Raw genomic sequence first — 18,871 nt, forward strand, 5'->3', positions numbered from 1 at the left:
TTCTGCCATCTCCAATGGGATCCCACCACCAAGCACATTTTCCCCCCGACCACCAACCACACCCCCCCCAACTTTCTGCAGGAATCACTGCCTATATGACTCCCTGGTCATTTGTCCCTCCCCACTAATCTCCCCCCGGTAGTTATCTTTGCAAGCAGAACGAGTGCTACACCTGCCCCTACACCTCCTCCCTTACTACCATTCAGGGCCCCAAACAGTCCTTCCAGGTGAAATGACACTTCACCTGTGAATCTGTTGGGGTCATATACTGCGTCCGGTGCTCCTGGTATGGCCTCCTGTACGCCGGTAAGCCCCGACGTAGATTGGGAGACTGCTTCACTGAGCACTTGTGTTCCATCTACGAGAAAAAGCGGGATCTCCCAGTGGCCACCCATTTTAATTCCACTTCCCATTCCAATATATCTTTCCATGGCTTCCTCTACTGTCGTGATGAGGCCACACTCGGGTTGGAGGAACATCACCTTATATTCCGTCTGGGTTGTCTCCAACTTGATGTCATGAATATCGATTTCCAATATTACGGTCAAAAAGACCTGGTACGTCAAGACTACAATAGGAGTTGAAGACAATCAGCACCAGCTGAGCTGCATTCCACTGCAATATTTAAATCTCAAGGCCCCACATTTCCTTCAATTCCCTTACAAGCAACTTGGAGATCAGATTTGGTTGAAGGAGTACAAAAGAGCAAGGCATGAGCAGAATCAGACCCACTTCAAACAAAAATGGAGATGCCAACCTTGAGGTTGGAGACTACCCAGACAGAATATGGGTCTGATTCAAACTGAAACAGCAGGCAATAGCTATTCTACTGGTGAACAAATCAAATCTCTGTACTCCTGCCACTCCAAGTAAATCCATTGCCTCAGTGTTGATAAGGCCTGCATTTAAACAAGGTTAAAGTAATTCCAACCACGTTCACTCAGAAGTGCTGAGTGAATGATACATCTCAGGTACTTGCTATTGCAATTCAATGATATGATACCAAGAACTGCATACATCAAAAGTTATGGTATCAGACAATATCCTGGCTGTAAGCAAAGATGTCTTGTGCTTCAGAAGCTGTCCAGCTGCAAGCCATTACAAAGGTAGATCTGCCTAACACTCATCAAAGTTGCTGGTGAACGCAGCAGGCCAGGCAGCATCTGTAGGAAGAGGTGCAGTCGACGTTTCAGGCCGAGACCCTTCGTCAGGACTAACTGAAGGAAGAGTGAGTAAGGGATTTGAAAGTGGGAGGGGGAGGGGGAGATCCAAAATGATAGGAGAAGACAGGAGGGGGAGGGATTGAGCCAAGAGCTGGACAGGTGATAGGCAAAGGGGGATACGAGAGGTTCATGGGACAGGAGGTCTGGGAAGAAAGACAAGGGGGGGGGACCCAGAGGATGGGCAAGAGGTATATTCAGAAGGACAGAGGGAGAAAAAGGAGAGTGAGAGAAAGAATGTGTGCATAAAAATAAGTAACAGATGGGGTAACACTGCCTAACACTGTCTGGATGTATACCTACCACAACACACAGGATAAATCTAATTTCACTAAGTATCACAAGATTGTCAAAATTATAGAAGATGTCATTGGTTGCACTCGTATACTACATTCTTGTTCCAGAAGTACAGATGACAGGTGGAGTCTGACCTCAATATTAAGGCAGCAATTGACACAGTGAGATATCAAGAGATAGAGTAAAACTGAAGATTAAGGGCATCTGGGGGTGGGGAGGAAGTACTTCAAATATGCAGGCAACATAACAAATACAAAAGTGGTTGTTGGAAGTTTTCAATATCCACCTTCCCATCATAAAGTTGGAAATGGGATTACTACCTATTGATTGCAGATCACAGCATGGCAAATGAAGCAAAAGCTAGGAACATCCAGGTAAGGTAGGTAAGTAGCAAATAACATTCAAACCAGTGCCAGACAATGATACAGAGAGAAGAGTTTAGCAAACTAGTCTTGACGTTCAGTGGCATTTACTAGTGCCAAGAACCCAAATATCCTGGAGTCCATCATTGACCATTCACATAAATACTGCACCTTGCATCCCACCAGACCAAATATTTTCCTTCACCTACAAGAACACAGGTTTACTCTCTACTTGCGCAGAGAGATGCAGCTTCAACATCAATGAAATTGCCTGGCACCATCCAGTGGGAAGTAGCCCACATCTATTCTACTATCCTTTGTATATCTTTCTCCACTAGGAGACCATGGCTGCATTATGTATCATTAAATTACTTGCCCAAATAGCAGATAATCTGTAGATGCTAGAAATCCAAGCAACACACACACAAACTGCTGGAGGAACTCAGCAGCCATGCAGCATCTATGGAAAAAAGTTCAGCCAACGTTTCAGGCTGAGACCCTTCAGCAGGGCTGGAGGAAAAAAGATGAGTAGATTTAAAAGGTGGTGGAGGGGAGAGAGAAACACGAGGTGATAGCTGAAACCAGGAGGGGAAGGGATGAAGTAGAGCTGGGAAATTGCCTGGTGAAAGATACAGGGCTGGAGAAGAGAGAGTCCAAAAGGAGTGAACAGAAGGCCATGGAAGAAAGAAAAGGTGGGAGGAGTGAGGCAATGGGCAGGCAAAGAGATAGGGTGAGAGAGGAAAAAGGGGATGGGGAATGGTGAAGGTGGAGGGGCCCATTACCGGAAGTTCAAGAAATCGATATTCATGCCATGATGTTGGAGGCTACCCAGACAGAATAAGGTGTTGTTCGTCCAACCTGAGTGTGGCCTCATCATGACATATCGGAATGGGAACGAGAAGGATTAAAATGGGTGGCCACTGGGAGATTCCGCTTCTTCTGGTGGATAGAGTGTAGGTGCTCAAAGAAACGGTCTCCCAATCTACATCGGGTCTCACTGATATAGCTTATCTAAATGATGTCTATAATAAACCCATGGACTCTCACAGCTACTTGGACTATACGTCTTCCTACCCTGTTACTTGTAAAAACACCATCTCCTTCTCTGCCGCATCTGCTCTCAGAATGAAGCCTTTCATTCTAGAATGAAGGAGGTGTCCTCCGTTTTCAAAAAAAAGGGGCTTCCCTTCCTCCCACCACCCTTCCAGGGATAGGGATCTTCCTGTGCTTAATTACCACCCCACCAGCCTCTGCATAATTTTCCCGAACTTCTGCCATGTCCAACAGGATCCCAACCCCAAGCACATTTTCCTCCCACCCCCCACCCTACTTTCTACAGGGATCGAACCATACGTGTCTCCCTTGTCCATTTGTCTATCCCCACCGATCTCCTTCCTGGCACTTAGACTTGCAAGCGGAACAAATACTACAGCTGCCCTACACCTCTTCCCTCACTACCATTCAGAGGCCCAAACAGTCCTTCCTATGAATCTGTTGGTGTCATATACTATGTCCGGTGATACCAGTGTGGCCTCCTGTATATTGGTGATGGCATGAACATCGATTTCTCGAACTTCCAATAATGCCCCTCCCCCCACCATTCCCCAATCCCTTTTCCCTCTCTCACTTATCTCCCTCCCTGCCCATTGCCACCCTCTGGTGCGACTCCACTCCCCTTTTCTTTCTTCCATGGCCTTCTGTTCTCTCCTATTGGACTCCCCCTTTTCCAACCTTGTACCTCTTTAACCAATCAATTTCCCAGCTCTCTACTTCATCTCTCCCTCCCCCAGTTTCAATTATCACCTTGCGCTTCTTTCTCCCCTCCCCCACCTTTTAAATCTACTCCTCATCTTTTTATCTTCAGTCCTGCCAAAGGGTCTCAGCCCAAAACATTGATTATTCCCCCCCCCAATAGATGCTGCTTGGCCTGTTGAGTTCCTCCAGCATTTTGTGTAAATGATAAACACAAAATACTCTGCAGATGCTGGGGTCAAGCAACACTCACAACACGCTGGAGGAACTCAGCAGGTCGGGCCGCATCCGTGGAAACGATCAGTCAACGTTTCGCGCTGGAACCCTTTGTCAGGACTGAAGAGGGAGGGGGCAGAGGCCCTATAAAGAAGGTGGGGGGAGGGTGGGAAGGAGAAGGCTGGTAGGTTCAGGGTGAAAAACCAGTAAGGGGAAAGATAAAGGGGCGGGGGAGGGGAAGCAGGGAGGTGATAGGCAGGAAAGGTGAAGAAGGAATAGGGGAAAACACAATGGGTAGTAGAAGGAGGCGGAACCATGAGGGAGGTGATAGGCAGCTGGGGGAGGGGGCAGAGTGAAATAGGGATGGGGGAAGGGAGGGGAGGGAATTACCAGAAGTTGGAGAATTCTATGTTCATACCAAGGGGCTGGAGACTACCGAAATGATATATGAGGTGTTGCTCCTCCAACCTGAGTTTAGCCTCATCATGGCAGTAGGGGAGGCCATGTATGGACATATCCGAATGGAAATGTGAAGTAGAGTTGATCTCCTGGGTGGCAACCGGGAGATCCTGTCTGTTGTGGCGGATGGAGCGGAGGTGCTCGACGAAGCGGTCCCCCAATCTGCGTCAGGTTTCACCAATGTAGAGGAGGCCGCACCGGGAGCACCGGCTGCAATAGACAACCCCAACAGACTCAGAAGTGAAGTGTTGCCTCACCTGGAAGGACTGTTTGGGGCCCTGAGTGGTGGCAAGAGAGGAGGTGTAGGGATAGGTGTAGCACTTACACCTACAGGGATAAGTGCCGGGTGGGAGATCCGTGGGGAGGGACGTGTGGATCAGGGAGTCGTGAAGGGACCGATCCCTGCAGAAAGTGGAGAGGGGTGGAGAGGGAAAGATCTGCTTAGTGGTGGGGTCCTGTTGAAGGTGGCAGAAGTAGCGGAGGATAATACTTTATACTTATTGTCGCCAAACAATTGGTACTAGAACGTACAATCATCACAGCGATATTTGATTCTGTGCTTCCCACTCCCTGGATTACAAATCAAATCAAATCAATTCAAATCAAATCGAAAAACTTTATTGTCATTCTAACCGTACATCAGCTCTGCAGGGCAGAATGAGACAGCGTTTCTCAGGAGCAGTGCAATCATAACATAACAAACGCAACACTAAATAATAAACATAACCATAAATAGTAGAACACAACAGCCACATGACATTTAAAATTAAGTTGTAAGTGTCCAGTGCAAGTTAAAAGTGTCCAAAGCAGAGTCAGGTAGAGCAGCTATTTAGCAGTCTGACTGTCTGTGGGAGGAAGCTGTTTAGTAGCCTTGTGGTTTTAGTTTTGATGCTCCTGTAACGTTTACCTGATGGCAGAAGAACAAACAGTTCATGAAGAGGGTGTGATGGGTCTTTAATGATGTACCTTGTCTTCTGGAGGCATCGACTCTGAAAGAGGTCTTGGACAGAAGGTAGGGAGACCCCAATAACCTTCTCTGCTCCCCTAACCACCCTCTGCAAGGCTTTTTTGTTGACAGCACTGCCAGTATCAGGTTGTGATGCCAAAGTTCAGCACACTCTCAACCACGCCTCTGTAGAATGTAGTTAAGATGTTAGCAGGGAGTGATGCTTGTTCAAGCTTCCTCAGAAAGTGCAATCTCTGCTGGGCCCGTTTCACAATCCCAGTGGTGTTCCTGGACCAGGCGAGATTGTCAGAGATCTGCACCCCAAGGAACTTGATGTTTTCCACTCTCTCCACTGTGGAGCCGCTGATGCTGAGGGGTGTGTGCTCAGGCTGAGACCATCTGAAATCAACAATCATCTCCTTGGTTTTGGTGACATTAAGCATCAAGTTGTTATCCCTGCACCAGCTCTTTACGTGTTTGACCTCCTCCCTGTACATTGTTTCATCATTTTTGCTGATGAGCCCCACCACTGTGGTATTATCTACAAATTTAATGATCAGGTTCTCCTTGAATCTGGCTGCACAGTCATGTGTTAGCAGTGTAAACAGCAATGGGCTAAGCACACAGCCTTGTGGGAATCCAGTGTTCAGTGTGATGGAGTCAGAGATGTTCCTGCCAACACGGACTGACTGTGGTCTCTTTGTCAAGAAATTCAGAATCCAGCGACACATGGCAGTGCTAAGGCCAAGCAGCGACAATTTCTCCACTAGTCTCTGCGGGATGATGGTATTGAACGCTGAACTGAAATCATTGTACAGGATTCTGGCATAAGTGTCTTTGTTGTCCAAGTGAGAGAGAACTGTGTGCAGTGTGGTGGACACTGCGTCCTCCGTAGAGCGATTTGGACGATAAGCAAACTGTAGAGGATCCAGGAATGAGGGAAGGCTGGCTGTGATATGAGGCTTGACAGGCCATTCAAGACGTTTCATCACTATAGGGGTCAGGGCAATGGGATGGTAATCATTCAAATATTAAATATTAAAAATATTAAAGATAGCAAAATTAGTAAATATTAAAAATTTAAATTATAAATTATGAATAGAAAATAGAAAAATGGAAGGTAAGGTAGTGCAAAAAAAAAAACGAGAGGTAGGTCCGGATATTTGGAGGGTACGGCCCAGATCCGGGTCAGGATCCGTTCAGCAGTCTTATCGCAGTTGGAAAGAAGCTGTTCCCAAATCTGGCCGTACGAGTCTTCAAGCTCCTGAGCCTTCTCCCGGAGGGAAGAGGGACGAAAAGTGTGTTAGCTGGGTGGGTCGTGTCCTTGACTATCCTGGCAGCACTGCTCCGACAGCGTGCGGTGTAAAGTGAGTCCACAGACAGAAAATTGGTTTGTGTGATGTGCTGCGCCATGTTCACGATCTTCTGCAGTTTCTTCCGGTCTTGGACAAGACAACTTCCATACCAGGTTGTGATGCATCCTAGAAGAATGCTTTCTACGGTGCATCCATAAAAATTAGTGAGGGTTTTAGGGGACAGGACAAATTTCATTAGTTTTCTCAGGAAGTAAAGGCAATGGTGGACCTTCTTGGCAGTGAACTCTGCTTGGTTGGACCAAGTCAGGTCATTTGTGATATTGACCCCAGGAACTTAAAGCTTTTGACCTGTTCCACTTGCGCACCACCGATGTAAGTTGGGTCGTGCGGTCCGCTACTCCTTCTGAAGTCAACAACCAATTCCTTCATCTTGCTGACGTTGAGGGATAAGTTATTGTCTTCGCACCATGCCACCAGGTTCTTAATTTCCTCTCTGTACTCAAAATCATCATTACCCGAGATACGGTTTACAATTGTTGTCATCGGCAAACTTATATAATAGTTTGATGGAAACTTGGCTACACAATCATGGGTGTACAGTGAGTACATCAGGGGGCTGAGTACACAGCCTTGTGGGGCACCGGTGCTCAGAGTGATTGTAGAGGAGAGCTTGTCCCCTATTTTTACAGCCTGGGTCCTGTCTGTGAGGAAGTTGAAGATCCAACTGCAGATCTGAGTGCTAAGGCCCAGGTTCTGGAGCTTAGGAATCAGTTTATTTGGAATGATGGTATTAAAAGCAGAGCTGTAGTCGTCAATGAAAAGGAGCCTTACGTATGCGTCTTTATTCTCCAGGTGTTCTAAGGAGGAATGTAGGGCCAGAGAGATGGCATCTGCCATTGACCTGTTGCTCCGGTAGGCGAATTGCAAAGCGTCGAGGTTGACCAGTAGGCTGTAGTTGATGTGTGTCATAACCAATCTCTCGAAGCACTTCATAGCAATTGATGTCAGAGCCACAGGTTGATAGTCATTCAGGCATGCCACCTTGCTCTTCTTCGGCAGTGGGATTATCGTTGCCTTCTTAAACACGAGGGGATCTTAGACTGAAGCAAGGAGCAGTTGAAGACCTCAGCAAACACTCCAGCTAGCTCGCTTGCACAGGCCGGGAGAACCCGTCCTGGGACGCCATCTGGGCCCGTCGCCTTCCTTGGATTTACCTTCAGGAAGGCCCTTCTAACATTCTCCTCGGTGACGATGAATCTTGATGCCACCAGGTCCGGTTCATCTGCAGGGAGCAGGACGCTCCTCTTCTGTTCGAATCTTGCGTAGAATACGTTAAGTTCATCAGGAAGAGAAGCGCCACAGTTATTGATATTCCCAGCCTTTTCTTTGCGCCCAGTGATCTCATTTAGATCCTGCCATAGTCTACTGGCATCCCTTTGGTTAGCCTGGGCTTCCAACGTGGCTCGATATTGCCTCTTGGCGCCCTTAATGACTTTCCCGAGTTCACGCCTGGATTCCGTGTAGCGACTGGTATCCCTGGAGCTAAAAGTCACAGCTCTAGCCTTTAAAAAGGACGACTTCATAATTCATCCAAGGTTTCCAGTTAGGGAATACCCGGATCCGGAGCCTGGTGGGGTGGTAGGTGAGGACAAGGGGAACCCTGTCCCTGTTGTGGTGAGGGGAGGATGGGGTGAGGTCCGAAGTGTGGGAAATGGAGGAGATGCAGGTGAGGGCATCATTGATGATGGCAGAAGGGAAACCACGATCCTTAAAGAAAGAGGACATTTGAGATGTCCTGGAATGGAAAGCCTCATCCTGGGAGCAGACGTGGCAGAAACGGAGGAACTGGGAATAATGAATGGGATTTTTGCATGTGGCAGGGTGGGAAGAGGTATAGTCGAGGTAGTTATGAGAGTCTGTGGGCTTGTAGAAGATGCCAGTGGACAGTCTGTCTCCAGAGACGGAGACCAAGACAGCGTCAGTGGGTTGTAGAAGATGTCAGTAGACAGTCTACCAGCCTTCTCCTTCCCACCTTCCCCCTACCTTCTTTATAGGGCCTCTGCCCCTTCCTCTTTCAGTCCTGACGAAGGGTTCCGGCCTGAAACGTTGACTGATTGTTTCCACAGATGCTGCCCGACCTGCTGAGTTCCTCCAGCATGTTTTGTGTACATTACTTGCCCAGACTACTTTAACACCAGCTTACAGATTCACAATCTCTTCCAAAGAGGAGTGAGAAACAGTTGCAGGGAAAATCTTCAAATTACTACTTCCATCCCATTCAGACACCTTCCCAACTTCGACACAATAAAGAAGGAATAGCCAGATTTCTAAATCTAGAATACCCCTAATCAATAATATCATTGGACTACCTCCACAAAAACTGCAGGACTGAATAAATACGGTTCACCATCACTTTCAAAAGGACCTTAGTGCAATAAACGGGCAGCATGGTAGCTTCGCTGTTAGTGCAATGCTATACAGATCAGGCACTCCAGAGATCGGAGTTCAATTCCAGCACCATTCTCTGGAAAGCGTGGGTTTTCCCCAGGTGCTGCGGTTTCTTCCCACAGTCCAAAGATGTACCAAATAGTAGGTTAATAAGTCATTGTTAAATTGAGGTTGAGGGGTTGCTGGGGTGCAGTGGCTCGAAGGGTCCAAGGGCTATTTCTCACTGAATTGTTAAATTAAATTAATTAAATGTTGGCCTTGCTGGCATGCAAGAAGGTAAAAATTCCAACATTAAAACAAAAAAGAACACCCAAAACTTTAAAGTCATTCAAATGCAACAAAATAATTTAGACTTGCACAGCAAATAAGCATGACAATGGAAAATCTCCTGCTAGACTCCTCCTCAGAGGCCAAAAGCAACACTGGGTTGCCTCTAGAATCTTAACAAGTCTAGAAGATTGAGACGGCCATTTTTCAACGGTTTCAAACATTTGAACAGTAGTGTTGGTGAAAAGCTGCCATTTCAGAGCAGAATTATTTTTGCTTTTGAGCAGACGATCAGGGTCCATAAGACCATAAGGTATAGGAGCAGCCCCAATCACCTGCCTTTTCTGTTTCCTTTTATGCCCGGACCAAAACTAGTCTCCAAAACTAATGAATCATTGTTGGAAGCACAATAGCTGTTCCGTTGAAAATGGAGGAGGATGATGGATTATCAGACTTTAACTGTAGCCATTGGTTTTGTGATTTTGGTTAGAGGACAGTGCACAGTACACCAGAGCTCCTGAATTTTTAAAAGTATTTTATGACTACCTGATGACAAACATTATTTATGATATCATCATTATCTCCTGCTTTTGAGGAGCAGAACATTTACAATTGGAGCAGGCAAGTGGAAACAATAAAAGAATCAAGTGCAATAATAGCATGCAATTTGCATCAAGTTGACATGGATGCACGATGATCTCAAATTTGCACCAAGTTGTTAACAACTTTTGTTATTTTCTTCCTGTACAATTTCTTAAAGTACATTTGTTGGCAAAGGCTACGTCCACACTACAACGGATAATTTAGAAAACGCCGGTTTCGAGTAAAAACAATAGGCATCCACACTAAGCGTTTTTCAAAATACCTCTGTCCACATTAAATGGATATTTGGGCGAATCTCCTCCTACTGGGCACGCGCAGGACACACAGAAAACAAGCGAAGAGGAAACTATATACTCAGTGTGCGTTTGTCCAGTTACAGAGTAGAAAAACTTAAAAGGAATTGCTCTTGGCTCTCGCGCAGGAGGACTTAAAACTAAAAAAAAACAAATACTGAAGCATATGGAGGCAACCGACAGGGAGTTCACGGACAGTATGACCCGGCTGACGACGAACATTGAAAAACTGACCAACTCTGTTGCATTAATAAAGCACCTTGTTAAATGTATAAAGCATGTCTGCATCAGTGTTATCTTGTATTTCCATACAATGTTACATTAGGTTGTTACACATCTATTGTCAGAGAAGTACTTACATAAATAGGTAAACCACCTTCATACAAGCAAGGACAGAAAACAGGGCAAAGTGAGTATACTTATTTAGTCAGTAAGCTATGAGTCAAAGTATTTGGTGAGTACATTTCTAACTCTTCTAGCTTCAGGCTCGTTGCCGTCTGTTCTGAAATTGTTAGGTTCTGCGAAGCGCAGAATCAAATATCGCTGTGATGATTGTATGCTCTAGTATCAATTCTTTGAGGACAATAAAGTAGTAGTAATAATAATAATAAAACAATGAAATGCCACGCTGTCACCATCTGTTCCGGCACGTCATGACAGCGGTTTTAAAAAGCTCCGGTTACCCCATACACACTACAACGGATATTAGGCGTTTTCAGATTTATTCACTCTGGAGACAGTATCTGAAAATCTCCGTTTTCGGGGGCTGAAAACGCTGCTTCAGTGTGGACGGAAGGCCAAAACGAAGAGAAAAAGCTTCGTTTTCAAAATTATCCGGCGTAGTGTGGGCGTAGTCAAAGTATCCAGTCACCGAGTTTCTGCTTGAATGATGGTTTCACTTATAGTGCAGTTGTTACAAATGTGACAAAGTAAAGCAGCAAATTACAGGAAGCAGATGACTCATTGAGATATACATCAGGGATTGAAGGAAAAGGATGAAGTTAAAAAGTTGCATATTTTCTCTCTTGGAAGAAATAAAATTTCACGTTCATATAATTAAATTCTGGGATGGGGTGTTTTGCAATATAAATGTGGTTATTAATTGATATACTGTAGATATCTCTATTATTTTTTCAGGTCTCATTATTTCTACTTGTTTTAAGAGGAAGGAGGCATTTTTCCTATCCAGCGTCAGAAATGAGACAAAATCATTAGTAAACAATGCAGCAGACTAGCTTGTGGAACTAGGTACAGCACTTGCTGGAAGATGTACTTTAGCTTAAAATATGAGGAAGTAGTTGATAATCTGACTATTGTTGGGACAGCATAACCTTGGGCCCCATCCTTTTAATTTAAAATAGACTGTGAGTAGCTGTGAGGAGGATGCTAAGAGGATGCAGGGTGACTTGGATAGGTTGGGTGACTGGGCAAATTCATGGCAGATGCAACTTAATGTGGATAAATGTGAAGTTATCCACTTTGGTGGGAAAAATAGGAAAACAGATTATTATCTGAATGGTGGCCGATTAGGAAAAGGGGAGGTGCAACGAGACCTGGGTGTCATTATACACCAGTCATTGAAAGTGGGCATGCAGGTACAGCAGGCGGTGAAAAAGGCGAATGGTATGCTGGCATTTATAGCGAGAGGATTCGAGTACAGGAGCAGGGAGGTACTACTGCAGTTGTACAAGGCCTTGGTGAGACCACACCTGGAGTATTGTGTGCAGTTTTGGTCCCCTAATCTGAGGAAAGACATTCTTGCCATAGAGGGAGTACAAAGAAGGTTCACCAGATTGATTCCTGGGATGGCAGGACTTTCATATGAAGAGAGACTGGATGAACTAGGCTTGTACTCGTTGGAATTTAGAAGATTGAGGGGGGATCTGATTGAAACGTATAAAATCCTAAAGGGATTGGACAGGCTAGATGCAGGAAGGTTGTTCCCGATGTTGGGGAAGTCCAGAACGAGGGGTCACAGTTTGAGGATAAAGGGGAAGCCTTTTAGGACTGAGATTAGGAAAACCTTCTTCACACAGAGAGTGGTGAATCTGTGGAATTCTCTGCCACAGGAAACAGTTGAGGCCGGTTCATTGGCTATATTTAAGAGGGAGTTAGATATGGCCCTTGTGGCTACGGGGATCAGGGGGTATGGAGGGAAGGCTGGTGCAGGGTTCTGAGTTGGATGATCAGCCATGATCATAATAAATGGCAGTGCAGGCTCGAAGGGCCGAATGGCCTACTCCTGCACCTATTTTCTATGTTTCTATGATTGCCACATCTTGGTAACACTCACATAGCTATAATTAGGAAAACTGTTAATTAGTCTTTCCCACTGCCAATAGAAAATGGTAAGACTTGAAGTTAACTTCAAACATTGAATCTTTAACTCACATCCAGAATCAGCTGCAAGAAGGATTGCATAAGAGGTGCTGGTGGAAAAAACTTGGATGACAAATGGAAGCCCATTTCCTTTAATGCTTCCATGTAGAACTGCCCCTCCAAAATACCTTCTATTCTATTAGAAGTAACTCCAGGAAACATTACTTGAATCTGGAAGAGAAAGTTAAGTTAAATGAACAACTTAGTTCAAGTATTTGACTTGAAACCAAAACAGAGAAATTGAAACATAGAAATTACACGTAATGGATGACAGCTAGTAGTCAAACACTTGCCGTATCAAAGCAAGATGGGGAAAGATAATGAAGACATTTATCTTACTGGGCTGGAAAATACAGGATATTTAAAAGACAAAAGGAAAGAGGAAAAATTCATATAATGTGCAATGTAAAATGGTCTAGATCAATACGTATATTTCTAGTCCACAGGAGCAAATTCAACTAATAAATTGGAGTAAAGGGACAATGTTTTTGGGGGTACACTTGGGAAATAGCAATCATAATATCATTAGACCCCATAGTCAGGAAAGTACTAGTACAAAACACATGGTAGCTAATATTTTTACCAAGGTAAATATTTTTTGCAAGATGAGAAAGTATTTAATTCAGATGGATTGAAATTAAAATACCGGTATCTTAAACAAGATGAAGATTGGAAAGCATTCAACACAAGATACAGCTGGGGTATAGAATTGTTACATTATCAGATGACATCAACCAGTAAACAAAGTTTCATATGTTTTGTCAATTCAGGTAATTATTACAGAAAACATCCAATTAGCAACAACTGTAAGTGTATAATCAGAATCAGGTTTATTATCACATGCATGTGACCTGAAAATTGTTAAGTTAGTGTATAAGAGGTTTCTGCTTAAATTCTTTCCTGTCCTTGTAGTATTTTAGAGATTAACATTTCAATTCTGAATGTAAATCATCTTTAACAATAATCCATAACAGTAAAGTTCCCTGATAATGTTGAACAAAAGCCTTCCTGCTCCAGTCCATACATCTCATCACATTACAGTTGTTAAAGTTATTGTGAGTGCAGATTACAGAGACTGAATGTAACACCCTGGTAAAGGTTTCACTGCCTAAGTAATGGTCTCTCTGTAGAAGCAGTGTTTGTGTTACGGTTAGAGGTAACGGGTGCTTTGGGATGTGAGCCATCCAATCAGGGGAGCAGGTTTTTTGTTTGTGTGCCTGACACTGGTGTGAGCTGGGGTCTTTGTTCGGTGGGAGATTAAGAGAGGAGAAGCTGGAGAGAACCCATCATAGGAATCGACCCAGTGGGGGACCTTGATTCGATGAAGTAAGCGGAGGTCTACCGAGGATCAGTGAATATTACTTTTGGAGGAATTGAGCTTCAACTTGTGCACATTTGACTGTTTAATTTTAAAGAGCCATTTTTTTCCCCCTTTCTTTTCTTTACTAATCCTTTAGTTAACATTCATAAATATAATTCCTTTAATTGCATGCAGTCTGTTATTTCTTGGCACTGCATTGTAACAGCAAATCACAGAGCATTCACACAAACCGGGGTTTGGGGTGAGAGAGTCGTCCCAACCTCACGGATTTGGCGGGACCAGAGTGTGTATTCCCTAGGTGTACGCAGCCCAAGGAAACTGGGGTTTCATGAATATTAACAAAGAGGATATATGAAGGCAACTGTCAAGTTTCTGATTAATGCTGAAGATGGTGTTTCAGTATGATGGAACACACAAAGCTGGAGAATACAGGCAACATACATTATGGGAGGGGATCACAAAATGGTCCATTCCACGATTTTCTGCAACACAACACTGTGTCATCAGCATGCATGTGTGTTTAGATGCAAGATAAAAAGAAAAACAAATTATATTAATTTATTCCTCAACCCCCAAAAGAAAAAACACACTAATTCCATGATGGTGAATTTTATTCCACATCTCAGTAGAATGTTATTGTTTAATGATTATATTCACCTTATCCATGTCTATTATAAATGTGAAAGTCCTCAGAGTTTGACAGTAGGCAAAGCTCTAATTCCAGTTTGGACAGAAGTGAACAACTATTAAGATAATCTGGGTCAATGTTATGGACTATAATGCCTGTGATCTGGTCAATAAGAAAAGCTTAGTCTTATTACCCAATTCAGGTTAAATATCTGCAACACTGGAAAAATATAGGCAACTCATACATTATGGGAGGGGATCACATTCTCACAAAATAGTCCATTCCACAATTTTCTGCAACACCAAACTTTCAAAGGGGCAATGTTATGACAGTCATGGGAGATTTTAACATTCATGTTGACTGGGAAAAATCAGGTTGGTAATGGATCTCAAGAGAGCGAGTTTGTTGAATGCCTACGAGATGGCTTTTTAGAGCAGTTTGTTGTTGAGCCTACTAGGGGATCAGCTATACTGGATTAGATTTATGTAATGAACCAGAGGTGATTAGGGAGTTTAGGGTAATAGAATGCTTAGAATCACATAATGATTAAGTTCAACTTCAAATTTGATAAGGAGAAAGTAAAGTCCGACATAGTAGTATTTCAGTGGAGTAAAGGAAATTACAGTGGTATGAGAGAGGTTTGGCCAAGATAAATTGGAAGGAGATGCAGGCAGGGACGACAGCAGAACAGCAATGGTGTGAGTTTCGGAAAAAATGAAGGAAGTGTAGAACATATGCATTCCAAGGCCAAAGAAATACTCAAATGGCAAAATAGTACAACTGTGGCTGACAAGGGAAGTCAAAGCAAATGTAAAAGCAAAAGAGGGCATACAACAAAGTAGTGGAAAGACAGGATTGGGAAACTTTAAAAAACCTACAAAGAGCAACTAAGAGTCATTAGGAGGGAACAGATGAAATATTGAAGCAAGCTAGCAAACAATATCATAGTGGATAGTAAGAGATTTTTCAAGTATGTAAAAAAATAAAAGAGAAATGACAGTGGATATAGGACCGCTAGATAATGAGGCCAGAAAAATAGTAATGGGGGCAAGGAGATGGCAGATGAACTAAATGAGTAATTTGCATCAGATTTTACTGCGGAAGACACTAGCAGTGTGCCAGATGTTCAGGAGTGTGAGGGAAGAGAAGTGAGTGCTGTTACTAGTACAAGGGAGAAGGTGCTCAAAAAGCTGAGAGCTTAAGTGTACACAAGTTACCCGGGCCAGGTGAACTGCACCCGAGGATTCTGAAAGAGATAGCTGTAGAGATGGTGGGGGCATTGGTAATGATCTTTCAGAACTCATTGGACTCTGGCATGCCAGAGGACTGGAAAATTGCAAATGCCACTCTATTCTTGAAGAAAGGAGGAAGGCACCAGAAAGGAAATTATAGACCAGTTAGCCCGATCTCAGTGGTTGTGAAGATTTCAGAATCAATTGTCAAGGAGGATGAGATTATGGAGAACTTGGTGACACAGGACAATATAGGACAAAGTCAGTATGGTTTCCTTCAGGGAAAATCTTGCCTGAGGAACCTGTTGGAGTCTTTTGAAGAAATTACAAGTAGGATAAAGAGGATGCAGTGGATGTTGTATATTTGGACTTTCAGAAGGCCTTTAACAAGGTGCCACGCATGTGGCTGCTTAAGAGCCCATGGTATTACAGAAAGTTACTTGCATGGCTAGAGCACTGGCTGATTGGTAATGGCAGCGTGTGAGAATAAAAAGATGCTTTTCTAGTTGGCTGCCAGTGACTAGTGGTGTTCTGCAGGGATCAGTGTTGGAACTGCTTCTTTTCATGTCGCAAATCAATGATTTAGATGATGGAATAGGTTACTTTGTTGCCAAGTTTGCAAATGACACGAAGATTGGTGGAGGGGCAGGGAATATTGAGGAAACACGTAGGCTGCAGAAGAACTGAGACAGATTAGGATATTGGTCAAGAAAGTGGCAAATGGAATACAATGCTGGAAAAATGTATGGTCAAATGTACAAGAAATAAATGTGCAGACTATTTTCTAAATGGGGAGAAAAATCCAAAACTCTGAGATGCAAAGGGTCTTGGGAGTCCTTGTGCAGAATAACCTGAAGGTTAACTTGCAGGTAGAGTAAGTGGTGCAATGTTAGCATTCATTTCAAGAGGTCTAGAATGCAAGAGCAGGGGTGTGATGCTGAGGCTTTATAAGGCACTGATGAGGTCTCATCTTGCATATTGTGAACACTATTGGGCTCCTCACCCAAGAAGAGATGCATTGGCATTGGAGTGTTCAGAGGATGTTCACAAGAATGATTCTGGGAATGAAACCTCTTGAATGTTGAAAGGCCTAGACATGGTACATGTGGAAAGGATGTTTCCCATGCCTAGAACAAGAGGACACAGGTGCAGGATCGAGGGGTATCCATATAAAACAAAGATGCAGAGAAATTTCTTCCGCCAGAGTGAGGTGAATTTGTAGAACTTATTACCATTGGTAGCTGTGGAGGCCAGGTCATTGGGTGTATTTAAGGCAGAGCTTGATAGGTTCTTAATTGGACATGGCATCAAAGGTTACGGAAAGAAAGCCAGGAACTGGGGCTGGGGTAGGGATACAGGCCCAGAGCAAATGAACACTCCTCATACGTTAACCCTTTCATTCCCAGGATTGTTCTCGTGAACCTCCTCAGTACCCTCTCCAATGCCAGAACATCCTTTCTCACAAGGAGCCCTAAACTGCTCGACACATTCTGTGCAGTCTGACCAATGCCTTATAAAGCATCAACATTACATCCTTGCTCTCATATTCTGGTCCTCTCAAAATGAATACTAACATTACATTTGCCTTCCTTACCACAGACTCAATCTGCAAATTAACCTTTAGGGAATCTTGCACCAGGACACCCAAGTCCCCTTGTACCTTTGATTTTTGAATTTTAGAAAATAGTATACGCCTTTATTCCTTCTACCAAAATGCATGAACATACACTTCCCTTCACTACACTGCATCTGCCACTTCTTCCCTTATTCTCCTAACCTGTCCAAGTCATTCTGCAGACTACCTCCCCTCTCGACTCTGTTCTTCCATCTATTTATATTTTGTCTGCAGGCTTGGTTACAAAGTCATCAATTCCATCAACCAGATCATTGACATATAATGTAAAGAGAAGCAGTCCCAACACTGACCCACTAGTCACCAGTAACCACTCTTTGCCCTTTATTCCCATTCTTTGCCTTCTGCCAGTCAGCCAATTTTTTTTTTTTTATCAATGCTAGTATCTTTCCTGTAATATCATGGGGTACTGGTTTTGCTCACTTGTCTGCTAGTGGGCATAAACACAAGCTGACTTCCTCATAGCTCAGGAGTTCAACACATAAGGTCATAAAGAAAGTTTTTGGCACATTGGCCTTCATGGGATGTTATGCTGAAATTCTAAGAGGTCGGCGAGGTCCAATTTGGACAGTTTTGGTAACCTACCTACAAAAAAGATCTAAATAAAATTGAAGGAGTGTGGAGAAGATTTACAAGGATGTTGCCGGGACTTGAGTTATGGGGAAGGGTTGAATAGGTTAGGACTTCATTCCCTAGAACGGAGAAGATTGTGGGGAGGGGTTACTTGATAGAGGTATACAAAATTATGAGGGGTATGCACAGGGTAAAAACACGCAGTGTTTTTCCACTGAGGTTGGGTGAGACTGCAGCTACAGGTCACGAGTTAAGGGTGAAAAGGGTGATAACTGTGTGGAACGAGCTGCCACCTCTAGTGGCAGATGTGGGTTCAATTTCAACACTAGAGAAATTTGGACAGGTACAAGGATGGGAAAGGTTTGGAGGGCTATGGTCCAGGTACAGGTCAATGGGACTTGGGAGGTTAATGGTTCAGCATGGACTAGTGAACCCAAGGCCCTGTTTCTAGGCTGTAGTATTCTATGACTTTATGACATGTAAAAGATTTTTCACTAATATGTTCAACCATTTTGAAATATTCTATAGAGAGTTGTGTGCAAAGGAACAACACAAGTTGTGTACAAAATACGCCAGGTATAATTTATGCCATGTGTGGCACTTTAAAGTTTTAGATACTAGAATCACAATGATCTGTCATTTGTACTACGATTTAAAAATCAGCATATCATAACGTATTAGAGTCACAAGTCCTTACAAATTTCAATATGTATAAGCACTATATTTCAGCAAACCTGGCGTTCTCTTGCATTTGAAGTACGTAAGCAGCAGGCTATATCCGATGGTACATATTTGCTTTGTATTGCCTGAAAGAAAAACCAGAGGAAGAAAAAAAAAATCGCATGAAACTTAAAGCCTACATTTAGTAATGTACATGTTTTTTGTTTGTTAACAACAGAATTTAATAGTTACTGCATAAGCTGTTT

General features: G+C 43.6%; 1 protein-coding gene across 1 annotated transcript in view; it reads right to left on the reverse strand.

Moving 5' to 3' along the window:
- Positions 1–18,871, reverse strand: part of slf1 (SMC5-SMC6 complex localization factor 1) — a 140,331-nt gene that overhangs the window by 65,631 nt on the left and 55,829 nt on the right. The window contains exons 7-8 of the mRNA XM_072281213.1: positions 18,680–18,751; positions 12,571–12,729 (exon numbers count right to left, since the gene is read on the reverse strand). Of these exons, the coding sequence (XP_072137314.1) occupies positions 12,571–12,729; positions 18,680–18,751 (231 nt within the window). The remainder of the gene's footprint in view (positions 1–12,570; positions 12,730–18,679; positions 18,752–18,871) is intronic.

The sequence above is a fragment of the Mobula birostris genome, chromosome 17, assembly GCF_030028105.1.
Source record: "Mobula birostris isolate sMobBir1 chromosome 17, sMobBir1.hap1, whole genome shotgun sequence".
Taxonomy (NCBI): Eukaryota; Metazoa; Chordata; class Chondrichthyes; order Myliobatiformes; family Myliobatidae; genus Mobula; species Mobula birostris.